Source organism: Podarcis bocagei (assembly GCF_964188305.1).
Source record: "Podarcis bocagei genome assembly, chromosome: 9".
NCBI lineage: Eukaryota > Metazoa > Chordata > Lepidosauria > Squamata > Lacertidae > Podarcis > Podarcis bocagei.
The window spans coordinates 5,740,748-5,762,356 of NC_138134.1; the positions used below are offsets into that span (position 1 = coordinate 5,740,748).

General features: G+C 44.2%; 1 protein-coding gene across 2 annotated transcripts in view; it reads right to left on the minus strand.

The window, feature by feature from the left end:
* Positions 1–21,609, minus strand: part of HTT (huntingtin) — a 115,731-nt gene that overhangs the window by 28,788 nt on the left and 65,334 nt on the right. For both annotated transcript variants that reach the window (XM_081207544.1, XM_081207543.1), the window contains 10 exons: positions 18,356–18,535; positions 17,095–17,271; positions 15,937–16,013; positions 12,387–12,525; positions 10,908–11,030; positions 7,026–7,236; positions 5,712–5,857; positions 4,250–4,427; positions 2,925–3,020; positions 1,197–1,384 (listed from right to left, as the gene is read on the minus strand). In XM_081207544.1, coding sequence (XP_081063670.1) covers positions 1,197–1,384; positions 2,925–3,020; positions 4,250–4,427; positions 5,712–5,857; positions 7,026–7,236; positions 10,908–11,030; positions 12,387–12,525; positions 15,937–16,013; positions 17,095–17,271; positions 18,356–18,535 — 1,515 coding nt within the window. The remainder of the gene's footprint in view (positions 1–1,196; positions 1,385–2,924; positions 3,021–4,249; positions 4,428–5,711; positions 5,858–7,025; positions 7,237–10,907; positions 11,031–12,386; positions 12,526–15,936; positions 16,014–17,094; positions 17,272–18,355; positions 18,536–21,609) is intronic.

The following is a 21,609-nucleotide window of genomic DNA, read 5'->3' on the forward strand; positions in this document are numbered from 1 at the left end:
TTGCACGAAAGAACTTCATTGTGTCCTTTAGTATGTCATTGTGCGTTGCCATTAGGGGTCGAACCCAGTCTCTAGCCCCTTTCTCAAGATGCCCAATTACAAAAGCAACTCGCGATTCCTCATCAGGGAACTCATCGAACTGCACATTAAGGGCATATTGCATCTCTGTCCTAAAAGCATGGTAGTCCTTGGGGTCCCCCCCAAATTTCTGCACCAATCCTGGTACCTTTCTGGGGAATTGAGTGGCTCTCCCCTTCTTGTCTGCATCCTGAGCCCTTCTCTCCTCCAGCCTCGCCGTCTGCAGGGCCAGTTGAACCTCCAACGCTCGGTATCTATCTTCCAAGCTTGGACCAGCTCCAGCCCCTGCTCCTCCGGTTCCGGTTGGTTCGCTCATGATGCCTTCTCTTGCACAGGCAGCGTACAAAGACTGTCGGACTGCTGTGAGGGTTTGATTAGCTGCTTGTGCGTGAAAACGCGCTCCCTCAGAGTTTGTGCGCCCCCACAAACCTCCGTGTGTGACGGAGCTCCTCAGACATGTCTGCTCTAGTCACTAGTAGAGTCCGACAGTGGCTGTCTGCGGAAGCGTTTCCAGCAAAGAAGTTCCTTAACGGAAACGCGTCTCCTGGACTCACGGCGTGACAGTTTCCTGCGAGGTATGGGTCTCCCTATGGGAGACTCCGATACCTCACCACTGTTCTCGCTGGAAGCCTCCCTGAGCCCTCCCTCCTGCTCGCATTCCCTCAGAGACCCACTCCTCCCCCTGCTGGTCCCTGCTTCAGCAGTTGAGTCTCTTTCATCCTGCCTGAGTCCCTCCACCACCTGATGCTCTGATGGCAGTTCCCTGACACCTACCTTTCCACAAACATTAAGAACATCAGGTTCTTGTCTTTAAGCTAGGACCCTCTGATTTGTCAACAACCATAGAGGGCGACAGAGAAGACATGTTGACTTCTTTGCATGTGTAAGAAGCTAAGAACCGATGTCCAAAAATGACACTCCTGCTCTTAACCTATTAGAAGGGATTCTCATAAGACCACCACCAAATTTTCAATAGGGGCCTTTAGGCATGAAAACGTGTAATTTACATACTTATATAATTTACTGTGAGAAAAAGGTACCTAGTAAAAATCAAGAAAAAAAATGACAGTATGATCAGCAATAATTTTCAACATCAACTTTAGCAGTTAAACACATACCAGTGGGGGAACTCTTGCATAGCTGTTTACTATGGGCAGTCTTGACAAGCTGATGATGATGTTCTTAAGAACAGGGGTGAGGAATGCTGAAATGTGGCTATTTTTCTTGTGCCCCAAAGCCAAGACAGATTGCAAACATTCCACCAACTCTGCTACTATTTCACAAGTCGTTGCAATATACTCAAATTCTTGAATTGGGAAAGAATACAAAAGTTCAGTACAGAATACTCCAATACATGCAAACATACTAAATTCAAAATTGCTCCAATCTATCCCTAGAACTCTATGGTGTCAGAACAGCTATCTTGACAAAACACATTAACAGGCTTCATCTGGCAAGCCATAAAAAATGGTGCATACTGAACAATTATCCAAAAAACCAGGAAGAGCAGTATCAATTAAAACTATTCTGAAGGGCAACGTAGATGTGATGTTAAATGTGTAAATCCATATAATGTGTCGTTTTCTTACTTTCAAATTAATAGCTGACTGTGGGTGGGTGGGGTAGAAACAGGATCTGGTAGAAACAGGATCTGGTACTGCAGCGTTTAGTAGATGGAAGGTTTTAGTCAAGGCATTCAGACCAGGCAGTTCTGTGGAAGCCTTGAGCTAGAGCAATTTTTGGAACCAGTATTTTAGGAATACTGGGCCTTCAATGTAGGTCTTGAAAGACCTACATTGGCTCCCAGTACGTTTCCGAGCACAATTCAAAGTGCTGGTGTTGACCTTTAAAGCCCTAAACGGCCTCGGCCCAGTATACCTGAAGGAACGTCACCACCCCCATCGTTCTGCCCGGACGCTGAGGTCCAGCACCGAGGGCCTTCTGGCGGTTCCCTCATTGCGAGAAGCAAAGCTACAGGGAACCAGGTAGAGGGCCTTTTCGGTAGTGGCGCCCGCCCTGTGGAACACCCTCCCATCAGATGTCAAAACGATAAACAACTACCTGACATTCAGAAGACATCTTAAGGCAGCCCTGTTCAGGGAAGTTTTTGTATGATATGTATGATATTTTAGTGTTTTTAGGTTTCTATGGAAGCCGCCCAGAGTGGCTGGGGAAACCCAGCCAGATGGGCGGGGTACAAATAAATTATTATTATTATTATTATTATTATTATTATTATTCAATAAGATTGTGATTAGCTTCACTCCACAATGAGAAAAGATGCTTTGGTTAAAGCACCTTGCCTGTTTTAGCAGCCTGAGGATAGCACTGAAATCTCTTCAAGCTGGAGCACTGCTGGCAGAACAGCTGCTCCTGAGCCAGAACTTCTGGGGAAGTGGGATACCACTGTAGCCAGCTTGGAGGGAAATTTCTTCCAATTCTTCCTCCAAGGCAACAGCTCAAAGAGGGAAAATTAGTCCCTGAGATCATAACACATAGGGAAAGTGGGTTGCTCCACCAATGTGGGCTCTGATGAACACCATTCGCCCAGAGATGCCATTATCATGCCTCACAGGCCCTGCTACTTTGAAAGCTTAAAAAGATACATTAAATGCAGTCACACTTTTAACATTACATCTAATCTTTGCCTTGATAAAGTCGCAACAGAATATGCAAATGAAACGGGCAAATATTTAAACAAAAGTAGTAAATGTGGAACTATATATAAGGAATGGTACAAAGATAAAAAGCATGCTAAAGATTTAAAACAACAAAAGTGAGTAAAAGTTTATACTAGTTAAATTAAAACACTATTATATGCACATTTGAATCTTTAAACTCCTTACTTTCTCTTTGTGGATCTACTTCATTCTCACTTGCAGGTTTTGTAATGTTCTTCTTCCTTTCTGGACTAAGAAGCTGACTTCCAGGTTCAACTGCCACTGTATTAGAGACACACCAAGCATTTCTCAACACTAATCTTTAATTCAGTGTTTCCCAACCGGTGTTCCGCAGCACACGAGTGTGCCGTGAGACATCGGCTGGTGTGCCGCGAGATGCCTGGAGGGAGGCGGGCGAGTCGGGTGGCGAGAGGCGGGGCGGCGGCGGCGAGGAGAGGCCGCGCCTCCTGCTGCTGCCTGGTGCTCCTCCTCGCAGCCGGCAGCGCTGCCTGGGCGCCTCCGCGCGACTCTGCCTCGCTGGGTTTGGTCTCCCAGCAGAGACGGGTCACACGCGCACCTCCCTCCCTCCCTCAGCCTGCGCGGAGGGAGAGCCAGAGAGAGGCATCGCTCCTGCGCGGCGGGAGAGGGAGCAGCCGGAGCGATGCCCCAAACGAGCTGAATTCCGAGCGAGGGACTGAGGGGGGAGGGAAAAAACTTTCACTTTCGTGCGTCCCTCCCGGCGTGACGCTGCGCGCTGACGTCACGGGGCGGGGCTTTAATGGTGGTGTGCCGCGAGATTTTTTTTCAGTAAACAGGTGTGCCGTTGCCCAAAAAAGTTTGGGAAACACTGCTTTAATTCCCCTGAAGTAGAATTATTGGACAAGTATTTGAATTGCAAGCTGAACAAAAATACTCTTAGTTTTGTAAGACAGAATTGCACAAACTGATGACATTTTGTTGAAGCTATTTGATATCATGGATTTTTGTACACTGAGAACTTCACAGGTAAGTAGGCAGGGGCACAAGATGATACACGCACTTGGGATTGTATTTCGTGTTTTTTATTTTGTGTTTTATGCTGTAAACCACCGTATGATCTTTGGATGAAAGGCAGTACAGTCATACCTCGGGTTAAATATGCTTCAGGTTGAGCGCTTTCGGGTTGTGTTCCGCGGCAACCCGGAAGTAACGGAACGCGTTACCTCCGGATTTCGCCGCTTGCATATGCGCAGACGGTCAAAATGGCGTCACGCGCATGGGCGGAAGCAGCGACCCGCGCATGCGCAGATGTGGGTTACGTTCGCTTCAGGATGTGAACGGGGATCCGGAACAGATTCCGTTCGTATCCAGAGGTACCGCTGCATGTAAATTGAGTGAATAAAATAAAACAAACACAATGCACAGAGCAGCTCCCAGGGTGAAACTTGTAAAGGTATTAGGACGATACAAGATTCTGGGATGGGGCCCTTTGATTGAAGGAGCATCCCATATTACTCCATCAGGCAACTCACCTGCTTCTATGATGAATCTGATACAGTTGATTACAGAGCAGGCATGTGTCACATACGCCACTGATGCCAGCAGGTTCCATAAATTAGGTTGTTGTAATGCCAGACAGCAGCAATCTAACACAGTCTGAAGATCAATACTTAGTGGAATATTCTTATGTATCAAATGCCAAGAAAGTATCTAAGGAATAAAAACAATATGAGATGAGATGGGACCATTGGTACTTAACTGAAGGGTGTTTCTCTATGGTTGTTAGGATGAATCCGTGTGGGAAGTTTCTCTCCCTACCGCTAAAAGAGGAAGGCTTCCTGTTTGCTCCAGTTTCTGTTTCTTGGCAAAGCTCCTGGTTCAAACTTCGCATTACACCCAGAACAAGGGGCCAAAGCAACACAACAAAGAGAGAAAGGTTGGCCCTGGTACCCCAGAGCCAGTGGAGCGACTTTTATGGTGACTGGCAGCCTGCAGATAAGAGTGTGGCCACGGATCCATCCTGACACCCACACAGAAACACCCTTCAGGTGAGTACTGCTGGTTCCTTCTGCCTATTTGAATCCCAGGGGGCTTGGTGCTATTTGGCCACCCCAGCTGATTCTGCCCTTGCTGCCACTGAAGTGGTGGGAGACTGTGCAACTTGTGGGTGGCACCTCCAGTGGTAGGTGTAGACAAGTCCCCAGTCAATGCATCCTAAATACACTACATAATATTTTATTCCTGTAGTAATATGCATGTTGTCTCTCCCTCCTAATTAGGAAAATAATAGATATAACCCATTCCAAACTACAGGAAAAGGCTACAGAAAGGTTGATGCCACCATATTCACTTTCCAAACAGGTGTTGCAGGTGCTCACATCTGTAACATACCGTATTTTTCGCCCTATAGGACGCACAGTCCCATAAGGCGCACCTAGTTTTTTGGGGGGGAAATAAGGGGGGGGGAAATTATTTTTCCCCCCCCCAGGCGCGGGGCTGGGGAAACCCGAGCTTTCCCCGAACCCAGAACAGGCAACTCTCTGCGGCTTGCGGAGAGCTGCGCAAAGCTTGAAGCGTGGGCGCGCTGAGCTCAGCGCGCCCAGGCTTCAGCATGCAGGTAACTCTCCGGAAGCCGTGGGAGCCCGGCGCGGGCTCCCAAGGCTTGTGGAGAGCTGCGCGAAGCCTGGAGAGTGAGAGGGGTCGGTGCGCACCAACCCCCTTGCTCTCCAGGCTTCAGCGAAAGCCTGCATTCACCCCATAGGACGCACACACATTTCCCCTTCATTTTTGGAGGGGGAAAAGTGCGTCCTATAGGGCAAAAATACGGTACTTTCAAACAGTTTCCACATATGCCATCTCAATAGAAGTATGGCAGATAAAACTCCCAAAATCAAAAACCACTAGAATTATTACCTTAGATGATTTTATAGTAAAGATTGTGATGACACACACATCTGATAAGCAATATTACATTTGCTACATTTGTGGCCTTACCTCTAGTAACATCACAACAAACTTCAGAATGTCACTTTCTTTGTCAGGTGGAATGCGAAGAGAGGGTGGCAGTTTGGAAAGTAACACCAGGTGCTGACTTAAAGCACGAGACAAGACCATTGTAGATTGATACATCCCTGGGTCTCCTGCATAGTAAGGACATATCATTAAAAATGTTATCTGCAAATATCAAACTTTAAAACTGAGGGGCACAGGGGAAAAATATCTCATGGGTATTCCATAGCATGTGCAGAAATCATCTGGGATGAATGTGGAATACGGGAACAAACATAACCCCCTAAGGTTGCCCAATTAACTAGTTGTTACAGGCAGAGAAGCTGTGGCATTCAATAAAAGTTGACAGCCCTTATATATAACCTTATTTAACTTAATAAATGTTATGCTTAAAATACTTTGCAAGTGAATTCTTGCCTTCCTTAATGATGTGTGATTTCTTATTAATTCGGATGCTTCTTCCTCCTTCTCCCATTGAATTTCTCATTTTCCAATTTCAAGCTTGCCTAATGAGAGTTGTAGGCACAGGTCTCCTATTGTGATGCCTACAAGAGTTTGTGTCATGAACCTGCATCACGTTTCTCTATTCTTTTTACAGACTAGTGAGATGATGTGTCAAAACGACATGGGTCTCATGCTAGGTATGAGGTCCTCCAGTCTATATGAGGTCCCTCAAAAGGTGGGTCCTTCAGGACTCACCGACACTACAGCAGATAGACGGCAAATGAGCTTCCATGTAGCTAAAAACTATGCTGGAGTTATGTGGGCAACACAGGCCCCACTCAGAAGCCTCCCACCTGAAAAGATATTTCACTACTTTGGGCAGGGAAACTGGGGTGCCAGAATCAGGCCAACTGGGATAGCTTGTGGCTTTCTTCTGAGGAGGTATGTACTGAAAACACAAAAACAATTCCTTCTCATGGCTCTGCTCAGGAGTACATGAACCAGCATGGAAAGAACGTTTCTGTGAAGTCATGTAAATTCCAGGCAGAAGTGTGGGAATTCATGACACTGGCTCAACAGAAATAGGATCAACTCATCATCCTTTGACCTCACTAAAGATGCAAAATAAATGCTGGTGGTCTCATACTAGTATGGTCTCACTTCCATTTCCTTTCTCCATATAACCTGCTAGGAAAACAGTCCTCAGCTTTCTGCAGGCTGATCTCACATGGCTTATTGATTTGACGGGGCAGGAAAAGTTTACTGGGGGTACTTGCTACTGTACAGATTTAGTTGTGAGAATGCTGCAATATAGCCAACTGTTTTATAAAAGTAAATACTCTCTACTTCTATTACCAAAAATATCGCTCAACTTCTTCCAGTATGCTGACGTTTCATTTGGCTGCAATGGCTGAAAAACCTGATGACTGGTGGGAAGCTTTTGTACGATAGCTGTCACATGACTGAGAGTTACCCAACGGGTAGCTTCAAAAAGGCTCTTCTGATTTTTGGAGATTTCATGCATGCCAAGACTTAAACATGGAGCTAGAAGGCTTAGGTTGAAGTCCTGTAAGAACAAATGATGGAGAAAAGGTTGACAAAAAAACATTTTCACACAGAAAAAGAAAACTAGAAATTCTAACAAGCCTATATGATTTAAAGTGCTAGCCTGGTTATGTAACGATTGTCAGTCAGGTTGGAATTGAAATAAATTGTTGAAAATTTTACATTATCGGTTCCTGTCAAGTTGAGATACAACAGACAGATGTCTAGGCCTTTTGGCCCAAAGTACATCCACAAAATGGAGGACACCTAGTGCAAGACTAGATTATCACAACACTCTGAAAGCACGAGTAATTATGTCTGATGCAAAAAACTCACAACGTATTTAGATTGTATACCGTATTTTTCCCTCTATAACACGCACATTTTTTCTCCTAAAAAGTAAGGGGAAATGTCTGTGCGTCTTATTGAGCGAATGTGTGGTCCCTGGAGCCGACAGGCGCGAGTGAAGGCAAAAATCAGGCAAATATCAATCGTCTGGAGAAGGGAAGCCTTGAAAAGAGGAAGCTGCTGCTTTCCTGCATTCTGCCTCAGGGTCTTACTGCCCACCCGCTTCTGTTTGTTACTGTGTTTGCTCAAAGGGAACAAAGAGCAGAGAAAACCCCTCCCCTCCAGGCAAGCAGAGGGGAAAGCAGAGCGTCCTTCCTTCTAATTCCTCTCGTGCTCCGGTGCTGCAACATGCAGGTGGGGGAGAGAGAGAGAGCTGGCTGGCTTGGGTGGGTGCGTGGGGGGAACTTTTGCCTTCCTTTCCTCCCTCCGGTAAAACCCCTCTCCTGAATTTTAGCCAGCTGCTTCTCCGCACACCCCTCTCGGTGCTCCTTGTCCCTTCTATGTTTTTCCTTCCCTCCCCACTTAAAACGTGGTTACAAAGCATGGATCCACATGGATCCTCAGGATCTTTGCATTGGGTCACCCCAAATTCACCATCAGATCACATAGCAATGATCTGATGCAAAAACAGGGCTGCAATGGTGCAAAAACGTGGTTACAAAGCACAGATCCACATGGATCCTCAGGATCTTTGCATAGGGTCACCCCAAATTCACCATCAGATCACATAGCATATCCATGGCTACAGCCTGCACCAAAAAAATCACGTACCCACTGTTGCCTGGGGCTGCAATGGTGCAAAAACGTGGTTACAAAGCACAGATCCACATGGATCCTCAGGATCTTTGCATTGGGTCACCCCAAATTCACCATCAGATCACATAGCATGTCCATGGCTACAGCCTGCACCAAAAAAATCACGCACCCACTGTTGCCTGGGGCTGCAATGGTGCAAAAACGTGGTTACAAAGCACAGATCCACATGGATCCTCAGGATCTTTGCATTGGGTCACCCCAAATTCACCATCAGATCACATAGCATGTCCATGGCTACAGCCTGCACCAAAAAAATCACGCACCCACTGTTGCCTGGGGCTGCAATGGTGCAAAAACGTGGTTACAAAGCACAGATCCACATGGATTCTCAGGATCTTTGCGTTGGGCTACCCCAAACTCACTGTCAAATCACATGTCTGTGGCCACAGCATGAAGCACAAAAATGATACATCCACTATTTCATTCAGAATTTTTTTTTCTTGTTTTCCTCCTCTAAAAACTATGTGCGTGTTATGGTCAGGTGCGTGTTACCGAGCGAAAAATACGGTACATATAGGCTTGAGCTTAATGCATAAGCTTAATGCACCTCATAATAGCGGCAAGCACTTCATCAGAATTTACATCAAGCCACAATTGTATGTAATGGTGTGCTGTGTGTGTGTGTGTGTGTGTGTGTGCGCGCGCGCGCAGAAGGGAGACACAGCTTCAGTGCTCCAACTGAGTTTGATTTACATAAGTAAAAATAAATGGCATATAGAATGAAATCTACGGATGTTTCTATATTTGTAAGATACATGATATAATTTATTAAAATTCCATTTAACAAGATGGCAAATGTGTAACCTTTGCTCCTTTTAAACAATTTACTAATTAGCTATTGCTCAGGGCAGCCTATTAGTCACAAAGCTGCATACTAATAAAGTCACAGTGACTTAATTCCAAGTAAGCATGCCCTTACTTAGCCTTAGTAATAATTTTAATGAAGATTTTAAAACGTCCAAAGTTTTTATTTAAACAAGAGAGAAAAAACATGGATATTTGATAAAAGATTTCATGTGTCTGGATTCTAAAAAAAGAAGGTAACCATCTATTGTGGTTTGAGGACCCGACCCCCGCGATGCGAAATGAATACACAAGGACACATGATATAAGGAAAAGGCCACAACTTTATTGATTACAGCAGTGGAAAAGGTATTGGCTTAGGCATTGGATCTCTAAAGCAAGTGGGTTTATTCACCAGTAGGTGGAGCCTGTTGATGCTAATCCAACTATAGGCTCCCCCCTGATGTCACCGAGGGTCGTGCTATGGCCTCCCGCCAAGCAGGCATCGGACAGAACACACGACCGCCAGATTCCTTTAACGGAATACCCCAAAATTGAAGGCATAGGCGATGGCCACACCTAGCCCTTCAACACACCACAACACATTATTCCAATGCCTAACCGCCACCCGAGCCTAAAGGCTCGCCGCCAATACCCTCACGGCTGCAACCAATCCCAGATGCTATTGCTGACACTATCTAACCAAATATCATTCCCCAGACCTGATAGATGCACCCCGTCATTCCGGTATAAGGCATGGTCGCTGATCCGGATACGGTCATGATAAATGACACGGCCATACATGAAGCGCACCCAACGGGTTACTGCCTTCAGGGAGGAGAGTCTTTCCCTGAAATGAAGGCTCAGCTCCCCAAATTAATTTAGCTTGGATATTTTAAAAATACATATTCTATTATGAAGCTTACACATCAAATCCTTGTTGTGAAGGGGTGTGTAGGAATAGCCTACTGGATTAGGTGAGCGGTCATACAGTAACAGAATTGTAGAGGTGGAAGGGACCCAGAGGGTCATGATCTAATCTAGCACCCCGTTCTCACAGTGGCCAACCACCATGAGCCCCGTGGTCCCAACAGGCTTGAGAGGCTAGGGGGGCAGTTGCTGTCAGATGAGGAGCAGGAGGATGCAGCTGGGGGGATCTGCTGCCTTTAGGAGCTGGGGAGGCACCCTCACTGGCCGCTTGGCATTTCCTATCCATGCCGCACAGGGAATCCTAAGCAACGGAGGGAGGGCATCAACTTGCCAAGAGGGGAGGCTGGACTGCAGGAGGAGAAGGAGGAGGAGCCAGAAGGGCTGACCAAAACTAGGCAGCACATCCACTGTTGGGAACACTGATATGGAGTGGAAATGATTTTACTACTATGTTTGTCTGCAGAAAATTTCTCACTGTTAGAAATGTGATGTTTTATAAATGGTATCATAATGGTGTCAAACTGAGCATCTGGGAGGGATACAATACCAGTGAAATCTAAAACAAACTACTGAACAGTTTTCTCAGGGCTTTCTTCCACCCTTAACATCTAACACAAAGTATATTTTATTGAGTTTATTATGTTCTAAAATAGCTGCATTAAAAAAAGAAGATATGTGGCATGTTACTTTTGCTTTCAATCATATTTTTAGACTTGGAATTGTATTTTTGTTTGGATTATTTTGAAAAAGGAAAGCCGATTCATATAAGTATACATTAAATCCCCCTTTATTTTGTAATGAAAGCAAACTAATTACCTTATGTAGCATAAAAGAACTCAGTTCGGGTTGAGGAAGCCGATTCACCAACTCTGCACCTTCTAACAGAGCCGAGGCTGACTTCGTGTAGCATTGTGAACTCACTAGTGACACATACCAGTCCTTTCAAGAAAAGAGTGTCAATCAACTACACATACTTAAAAACAAAAGAGATAAAACTATCTTGCTTTAAATCAAGCTTCTAAAAAGGACTCAAAAGTTGAAATCATATGCATACTTATGTGCTTGCTACCACCAAGGTTGTATTTACCTGATAATACAATCCTAAATTATTGGTGAGGGGACTGACTCCACCCTTCCTCTTTCACACAGCATCCAAGACAACCATCATGGGTGACCAACAGAAGCCTCAAATGCCAGACTAAGAAGAGAATGGCAATTCTGAGCAAGTAGCAGTTCACCAGACATATGGACCCTATCAGAATTTTGTCAGCACAAACAGGGCAAGCGGTGCTACAATGCTCTGATAACCCTTTAAAAGTCTGATTCACTTGGTTCTTGTCTTGCGATGCAAAAAGGTCCACTTATGCCACCAAGGTAGGTCACAAGATGAAAAACTGCTGCGTGAAGCTTCCTTTTGCCCTGACTAAGGTGCTGCCTGCTCCGTCAGTTGGCCGGGAGAGTTTTTTCCAAGATAGGAGCTCAGCCTTCCAATGACAGGCTCACAGGTATCTGCACACCACTGCAATGACCACCGGGAAACTGTCCTGGATGGAATCTAGGGATGCATGTGCTAGAAAAGACACTGCCTTTGACACTTTCAGGAGAGACTTCCACAGTCTAACCAGGTCTTAGCAGTTCCTCTAACCATATCAGAGTCACCATTTTGTCCTCTTGAGTCCACCCTCCTCCTGCACTCTCTACTACGACTGTATGTCAGCTATTGAGAAGGTGAGAGGTCAATCATTCTACAGCAAAACCCCATCTTTTTCTAGACGGAGACATACTTTTTTAATGCACAGGAATTCACACATTTCTGACTGCTTTCTGTAGCTCGAACGAAACCATTTCCCCACAAACAACAAAAGCATCACATTCTTAGCATTTTAAGGTGGGTGTGGGTGGGTGTGGAAACCAAGACCTATCTATTTTGTCCTTATTTAGAATACTGTATTTGATTCTAGGCATCCTATTTTGATGAGCACTTGCCAAAAATGATCAATTAAAAATTAATTAGGCCCACTTTTAAGGACAGCATGTCTAAAAGGAACATTTTAACATGCTAAGTGTCTCTGAATACAATTGCTCTATAATATGGAAGCAGGAATTATGAAATTGCTGTGCAAAGCCCTAATGTTTGAACAACACACACAGATTCTTGCTTTTAACCAATCTCTAGCATTCAGAACAGAAAATGTACATCTATTTGCTAAGTTTATTAGACTGAAAAGTGTTACCTGTACATTTAAAATAAAATTATAATTACAGTAAATCTACAACAATAATCTACGCCCTTACTTTATCTGGAATTACAGTTTCCAGAGCAGGCTGGCTCTCCCCATCTAGTGGGTGTGACGTAACCAAAGATGATGGGCTACTTGTTTCTGGTGCTACAGTAAGACGAAACCTATCCAGGAGTGAGTAGAGCCTTTGGTGTCTGGAAAAAAGAAATGCAACCAGATTAAGCAGAGTCTAAGAGAGACAAAAACATTCTGGTCACATCTCCAGTGGATAAATGTGAACAATTTCAACAGTACAGGACATATGGTTCACTTGATAAATTAAGCACAACCTTCCATAGATGATTTTTAAAAAGCAGGATGTGCTTAAAACGCAGGAAGTAAAATATGTTAGCAGGCTCAAACCTTCTTCCTAATGAGAGGCAATAGACTCAGTGTGCCCTAGAGTTCTGTTCAAGGTAGCTCAATCTGCAGAAGGAATTGCAGAGGAGAACACAAAGGCTCTATATCCTTGAGCACTCTTCCCAACTAGTTTTTGAATTACTGTACAAAAATACAACAAAAATATTTTCCAAAAGAAAGAGCTTTGCTGTTACCGGCAGCAACCACCTTAGGTGCATCCAACTGATGCACGATCGCCAAAGTGCAGATCCTTTTGGACCCAGAAGGCGGCAGAACGGGGGCATAATGGGGCATGGTGCACTCATATGCGCTCCACCGATGTGCACGGGTATCGCCTCTTCCCTCTCCAGGGAAAATGGGACAGTTAGAGCTATGATGGATGTAGGCAGGTTAATCTGAAGGTTCCCTCACTGGAGGTCAATAACAAGATAAAGAATTCATTAGCATTTGTTGATTGCATGTGCAAAGTGGAAACCCTTATGTGGAAGTCTCTACAAAGGAATTAAACGCAGTACACACCTAAATATAGTAGCATTAAATCATCAAACCCTCCCCTTCATTACATTAGATTATTCCGTTTTAAAGCAACACTAACCAATTAATGGTTTACACATTTTGACATGTACAATTAATCCCTTTTGTTACTACCCTATTTTACACCATCAGCTATGCACAAGTGCTTAATCTGCAATTCTCTTTAAAGCTTCTACTGTATAAAATGTTACATTTCCTAAGTCTGGCAAGACTTCCTGATGTCTTCAAATGTTTTCTTACCTGTAACATAGCTTGCTTGCCCTTGCTTACCCTCTTCCAATCACATCAAACATGGCCTTACTTTCTTTCCTTCTAACAGTTTCTCTTCAAGACAACTTAACTAAATGATTTAACTATCTTCTTCCCTACACAAACAGGCAGAAATTGAGGTTGCTACTTTCACATGTTTGTTCCGCCTCTTTGTATTGTGTCAGAGATTAGGTTTGGGAAATAAATGTTCTATTTTCCAATATAAATTTGTGTTGGAATTTATTTTATTTACTTAAAGAGTATTTGTACTCTGCTCATCAATCCCAGAAGCTCCCAGAGCAGCTTACAATCAGACAGTCTTCACCTGCAGGCTTACAATCTTAAAAAAAATTACACACAACAAAAAAGGGACAGGGAGGGAAGAGGAAAATAAAAAACCGGGCACCAATTTCTAACCATTGTTCCTATGCTGACTATCTAGTATGGTTCAGGGGCAGGAGGTGCCTGACAGAGCTGAGCCTCCAATAAAGGTGGAGAAATGAGCCTTCTGTTCCTACCTCTTTTGCTGAGGCCCCTGATGGAGTGGCTGCCCTCAGATGACCCTTGAGGGAGAGGAGAGGTCTTACAGGGTTGCCTACGCAGCAGAGACAATAGAGTGAGCCCTGCTTTCCAGCTCTCCTACTGCTGGAATGGCTGCCCCCAGATGACAATGGAGAAGAAAGGAGGTCTGATGGAGCCTTCTTGGTTTCTTACTTCATTATGCTAGCTAGAAAGTTCAGTCTTTGTTTACTAAACACACTTAACCTCCTCCAACTGTAAGAACAATTCTATTTTTGTAATTACTACATTTATATACCCACTTGTTCCAAACTTCTTGAAAAGGCAGTTTGTATTTCATAAAAGGGACGCGGGTGGCACTGTGGGTTAAACCACAGAGCCTAGGGCTTGCCGATCAGAAGGTTGGCGGTTCGAATCCCCGCGATGGGGTGAGCTCCCGTTGCTCGGTCCCTGCTCCTGCCAACCTAGCAGTTTGAAAGCACGTCAAAGTACAAGGAGATAAATAGGTACCACTCTGGTGGGAAGGTAAATGGCGTTTCTGTGCGCTGCTCTGGTTTGCCACAACCGGCGGCTTAGTCATGCTGGCCACATGACCCGAAAGCTGTACGCCGGCTCCCTTGGCCAATAAAGTGAGATGAGCGCTGCAACCCCAGAGTCGGCCACGACTGGACCTAATGGTCAGGGGTCCCTTTACCTTTACCTATTTCATAAAAAGCTTACAATCTAAGAGGCAAGATACAAAAGAAAAAAGGAGCTAGGAGAGGATAGGTCAATAAGCAAATTTGGACACTCTTTTGTATTATTACAAAATTAAAAAGGGGAATAGTCAGTGCTTGGTGAGCAGCAATATGATAGTTGGCTCCAACCAACCCAATGGAGTGTGTCTCGACATCTCACTTCTCCCTCTGGTGCAATCCAATGGTATGGATTCTGATAAAGGGAGCTGTGTCTAAGTGGGGAGGAGCCAAATATGAGGCTGTTCTAGTTCTACTGGCTACAAAAAAATAGCAGGGGGCTACCAAGATTAACAATATAAGACACAATTAAAAAGCATTCTGTAGTATGTAAGCAATCCATAGCTAAAATCTAAATAGTTTGGAGTTGAGGAGTTGATACTGAAGAAATGGGATCAGGATAAAATTGTATGTTAAATGAATATTATAGAAGAGAACTGTGGGGGCATTGGGCTTTTCCATCCCCACTTGGGCAGGCAATGCTCGCTGGGGTAGTCCTAAGGGTAAGCAAGAGAGTTCCATCTTCTGGACTTGGAAACAAGTTCAGTTATCCCATTTCCAGACCCTCCAAGTATCCCTATTTTCCAGGGATGTCCCTGATTTAGAAAAGCCATCCTGTTTTCTGATTTGATCCCAGAATGTCCCACTTTTCCTTAGGATGTCCCTATTTTTATTGGAGAAATGTTGACGGGTATGGAGTTATCAGACCGCTGAACCACCTGAAGGCAATCCTGTACAGGGAAGTTTTTTTAAATGCTTAATGTTTTATTGTGTATGTTGGAAGCTGCCCAGATTGGCTGGGGCAACCCAGTAAAGATGCATGGGGTATAAATGGTAAAATTACCATTATAGCATTGGACGTCCCTATTTTCATCAGAGAAATGTTGGAGGGTATGCACTTCACAGAAGGCATACACAATATTACAGCCATTTTAATAACTGGAACAATTCAAAGATGACAGGGACAAGGAACCATGTCCCCCTGTTGATTGGGGTGGAGGACAAAAAGTTGGTTTAAGCAAAGCTTGGGGAGAACTACTATGATTTTCTCTCACAGGAAGATGTTTAATGCAATTACTTCTTGTTGGCGGGGGGGAAACCTATGCAAAATACATTTTGAAAGATTGGCACATTCCATATTGCAAGAATAAAGCATCACTAATGCATTACCTGAGTGCTAATCCAGTATTCTGAAGATATTCCTGAATTCTATCCAGCTCTTCAACTGGTAACTGAGCAGTGCTGTTCTATACAAAAACAAGAAAGACAATACATTTGTATAGGTCTGGCAAATGAAAAATAAAACATACATTATAATAAGTTAAGAATAATGCCAAGAAACTGTGGTTAGCACTAATCATTGTTTGTTAATTTAATTTTACCTAAGCCCGCAAATATGAACTGAAATAACTTAACTTTTCTCTTAAACTGAAGTTTTTTAGATACTAGATATATGTATTTCTATTTAAAGCCTTGAGACTTACCATATTTTTCGCTCTATAGGACGCACTTTTTCCCCTTCAAAAATGAAGGGGAAATGTGTGTGCGTCCTATGGAGCGAAGACGCCATAGCCCCGCGACCCTCTCCCGGCTGGAGAGGTGACGCGCGGGGCTAAAGAAACCCCCCGCGACCCTCTCCCGGCTGGAGAGGTGACACGCAGCTATGGCAGGAGCCTCTTTAGCCGCGCGCCACCTCTCCAGCTGGGAGAGCGCGTGCGGGGCTAAAGAAGCAATAGAAGCTTTCCGCTGCTCCCCGACCTGCTCTTTGGGGCTGGTGGTGGGCTTCCCCCTGCCAGCCCCAAAGAGCAGGTCGAAAGGAACCTGAAGCCTGGAGAGCGAGAGGGGTCAGTGCACACCGACCCCTCTCGCTCTCCAGGCTTCCAAGGTAGCCGCCTGAACGCACCTTAAACAGCACCTTGTTTTAGAGCGGGAAACCAAGAGGGGGAAAGTTCTCCCCCTCTCTGTGCAGCGCCTCCTGCCGCTTCACTGAAGGGGCGCTGGGCAGAGAGGGGGAGAATTTTTTTTCCTTGTTCTCCCCCCTCTAAAACAAGGTGCGTCCTATGGTCGGGTGCGTCCTATGGTGCGAAAAATACGGTATGCACATTAAATATATTGTGCCCCTCCCCTTCTCATTGTATTTAAATAGCTATGTTTATATACAACATTGCACATAACACATCAACTCTCCCTATGAGACATGGTAAATTATTTTTTCCCAACAATTTACTTCACAGGCAGACTGAATGCAAATTAAATTTAAGAATACTGCACTGTATCAGAAACACTGACAAACAAAAGTATACATAGACATGACAATGCATTTGGTACCTGCACAGTTGCAGCTAAAAGCATTTCTACTCGGCGGCAAGCAAGAGTATCGACCATGCGAGCCAGAACACGGAATGGAGTACACAAAAGTTTGTCCACGTACAATATTAAGACGGCACCAGACTGGCTGAGGTGAATCCCCTCTAAGCACTGTAGAGTTTTCTTTACTGCAGTTGGCTAAACAGGGAGAAAAGAAAATTACAGGGCTTTTTTCATACTAAACTACCGAAAAGCAAATGACATATGAAAGTTTTGAACAGCTCTGAAGAAAACAAATCATTCCTTAATGGAGTTATAGCTTAAACTCAGGCACAGACTAAACAGGCATGGACCCCAAAAATGTACACACCACTTCCTTGAGTTTCTCTTTATGTCAACCTTCCCCCCCCCATATAACACCCAACTCTACCTTTTTTTTGCATCTAATCCTGACTAATTTAGAAGATACTCTGAACAGGAGTGCTGGGAGATAACAATAGGGTAGATGAATGCTAATACAGTGGTACCTCAGGTTACATACGCTTCAGGTTACATACGCTTCAGGTTACAGACTAACCCAGAAATAGTACCTTGGGTTAAGAACTTTGCTTCAGGATGAGAACAGAAATTGTTCTCCGGCGGCGCAGCAGCAGCAGCAGCGGGAGGTGGCGCTTCAGGTTAAGAACAGTTTCAGGTTAAGAACAGACCTCCAGAACAAATTAAGTACTTAACCCGAGGTACCACTGTAAACTGAATCTGAATCTAGCTAAGATAGAATTACTAGTACAGTGGTACCTCTGTTTGTGAACGGGATCTGTTCCAGAGCTTCGGTCAGATCCTGAGGTTTTCGCTACCGGAGGTGCCTGTTCTGCCCACGCAGGCGTGTCAAAACCCAGAAAAATACTTCTGGGTTTGCTGCGTTCGCATTCTAAAGTTTACATAACCAGAGGGTTACGTAACGCGAGGTACAGCAGGTGAGATTTCTAAGCAGGGAGACTGTATTCAGCTGATTCTGGATAGGGTTGCACTCCCCCTTAAAATTTAGGTTTATAGAATGGGATTTTTTTATTGATCCAGCATTGCCCATGCCACACACACCCCCGAGCCAATTTTGGGAGGTGCAATGTGCACAAGGGAAGCAGAGGGAGGAAGGCCCCATTGCGCAAGCAGAAATCCTTGCACAGAGCTTTTGTGGATGGGGCTCAGAAGATGAATCCCAAGGTGAGGATAAGAGTCACAGAAAAAGGGTAACAGGGAATTTTTATAACTCTAAACAACTTACAGCTGCAAAGTTCTCACACCGCGACTGAATAGCCTGGATGAAAAGTCCACTTGCTGCTGAATTCCTGTGAATGGCACTAATGAAATCTTGCACAGGTGGTTCATGGGAGAGATTAATCAGATCTTGAACGTGATTCACTGTCAGCCAGGTTAAGTGTTCAGAATCATGCAGGTTTTGGCACTATGGAAGGAAAAAGAATTTGATTCATTAATTCTAAGGCAATGCCAACTGTCAACTGGAATAGCTCAGTCGGTAGAGCGTAAGATCCTTAATCTCAGGGTTGTGGGTTTGAGCCCCACACTGGGGAAAATATTCCCACTTGTAGGAAGGGGCTAGATGACTCTATGAGACTATGAAATCATAAAGGTTGCATGGATGACATCTCTACATGTTAATTCCTCTACCGATACCCTAACTCAGAGAAGTACATATAAGGTTGGCCAACCCTCTGAAGATCTTCTGCCACTAAAGTGACCACTGAGCATGTAAGAGCCCTGCACTCATTACATATATGCAACACACTCTTTCTCATATGTGTGCAGGCACATGAAACAGAGCATACCACAAATACATGCACACACCTCTTAATCTTACTTAATAATATCTAGTGAGTCTTTAATATGTTTTATGTGTTTAATATGTGTCTGGATTGGTGCTGGAGGAGACTCTTGAGAGTCCCATGGACTGCAAGAAGATCAAACCTCTCCTTTCTGAAGGAAATCAGCCCTGAGTGCTCACTGAAGGACAGATCGTGAAGCTGAGGCTCCAATACTTTGGCCACCTTATGAGAAGAGATGACGCCCTGGAGAAGACCCTGATGCTGGGAAAGATGGAGGGCACAAGGAGAAGGGGACGACAGAGGACGAGATGGTTGGATAGTGTTCTCAAAGCTACCAGCATGAGTTTGACCAAACTGCGGGAGGCAGTGGAAGACAGGAGTGCCTGGCGTGCTCTGGTCATGAAGAGTCGGACACGACTAAACGACTAAACAACAACAACATGTCGGGATTATCAATGTTTTATGGATGGTTTTTATTGCCTGAATTATGTCAATAAAGGCTGAATGAATGAATGCATACACCACAGTCATGCTCATCACATCACTGGGTTTGTTGGGGAGGTTTAAACCTTTGCACCTAGCCCAACACTACAACTGAACATGAGTCTTGCTGGGCAGAACTAAACCTCTCTACAGAAGCCCAGAGCTGCACAGAAGAGGAAGATGGGGCCTGGAAGGCTTTGTGTGTCTGATTCTGGCCACAACCACCCCTGTTGTGACCGAACATCTGTAGAGAAAATAAGGGAGACAATCTTCCCTCTTTGGACTAGAAACCACAGTATTAAGTGGAGATCAGGTAGACTTGGTGCTACGTTTTTACCTAGATGCAGACACTGTTTAAGACTAAAGACGAAATTATCATAGGAGCAGTGTTTTTTATTAAACCTCGGAATAGATCCCATTACTTGTTATGGAGGAGGCAAGAGCAGAATGAGCTAATGGCAGAAATCCTGACTGTGATGTCCATTGGGAGAAAATCAATGCACTAAATCCTGGAAGGAGGACATATCTAACAAACAAAAGTCTTTAGAAGAAGGGCGGTATATAAATCTAATAAATAAATAAGTAAAAATAAAATAGATATGTGAAAGCTCAGGAGTGGGAGAGGAAACACTCAGGAAAAGAAAATTTCCTCACCTGAGAACTCCTACCCCACAACTTTTGCCAAAGGAAAATGTTTTTTTACACATTTCATCTTTTCAAACGAGTGAAATGTCTTCAAGAACTGGGGTTTAGTAACTCAAAATGTGTAGCATAACATTTCTTATGTAAGGTAATCTACAGCATTAGAAAATGATAGTTCCAGTGCATACGGTAGACATATACAATACAGGCAACTTCCAATTTATGTGGGGGTTACATTCCAAGGCACTGTGTATCTAAGTGAAATTGCGTATATTTGAAACACCATTGAAAAAGCCTGCAAATACCCTGTTCCGCCCCTTTTTGAGTCACTTTTGGGTTCAATGCATTTATGCACATATTGGGCGCACCTAAAATGGCCACTTTCTGTACTCAAATCCAAGATGCATTTCTTAACCTAGAGAGTGCTGTCACCTTTCTGAGGAGCCTATAGGGTCTTCTTTTTCTTGTGAACTGTTACCTTCTTCTTCTGACCTATGATCTAGTGTGGAGATGCTAGAAACAAGAATTCTACACCTGCTGCCTTCTGACCTCACCCCTCCCTTGTGGTCAACTTTCACTTCTCTCAAATTACATAATCTGCTATAATCCTGCACCTACCTACTTAGAAGCAAGTTGCATTGGGATTTACTCCAAAGTATGGGACGTGGGTGGCGCTGTGGTCTAAACCACAGAGCCCAGGGCTTGCCGATTAGAAGGTCGGCGATTCAAATCCCCATGATGGGGTGAACTCCTGTTGTTTGGTCCCAGTTCCTGCCCACCCAGTAGTTCGAAAGCACGTCAAATGCAAGTAGATAAATAGGTACCACTCCGGCGGGAAGGTAAACGGTGTTTCCGTGCGCTGCTCTGGTTCGCCAGAAGTGGCTTAATCAGGCTGGCCACATGACCTGGAAGCTGTCTGAGGACAAACGCCGGCTCCCTCAGCCAGTAAAGTGAGATGAGCACCGCAACCCCAGAGTCGTCTGTGACTGGACCTAACAGCCAGGGGTACCTTTTTATGTGTGTACAGGATTGTAGCCTAAGGCATTTATAACTTTGAGGCCACTATCTGGTGATGGCTTTCTTGGGACTGAGTATTATTTCTAAGTAAATATACATAAAATTACTTGTGAATTTAATAAATATGCCAAGTAGCATAATTTTATATGCCAAGTTAAAATGATGCATTTTGTGCTGTTAAAGTAGTAAAAGAAATTAAGGTTTGATAAGAAACTAGCTATTGCATATATTTAGATTTCCAGGGATGGGGGTGGGTGGGATGGAAATACTGAAATGTCCAACAACTTTAAGAAGCTGTCTAGGGCAGAGACCTGTTCAATTTTTGTAAATAAAAGGTTAAACTTCCACACCATATTTAAGAAGAGAACCTGATCCTGACACTCTGATGTCCAAAATGGATAACTGTCAGAAAGCAGAGAATTGGGAATGAAGAAAGTACAGAAAATGGCAGTGCCACAAATACATAAAATTTTTATATGCAAGATTATGCATCGAAATCACTAAAGGTATTCTCTGAGAGCTATTATTTATCTAGCTGCAACACAGTGTACAT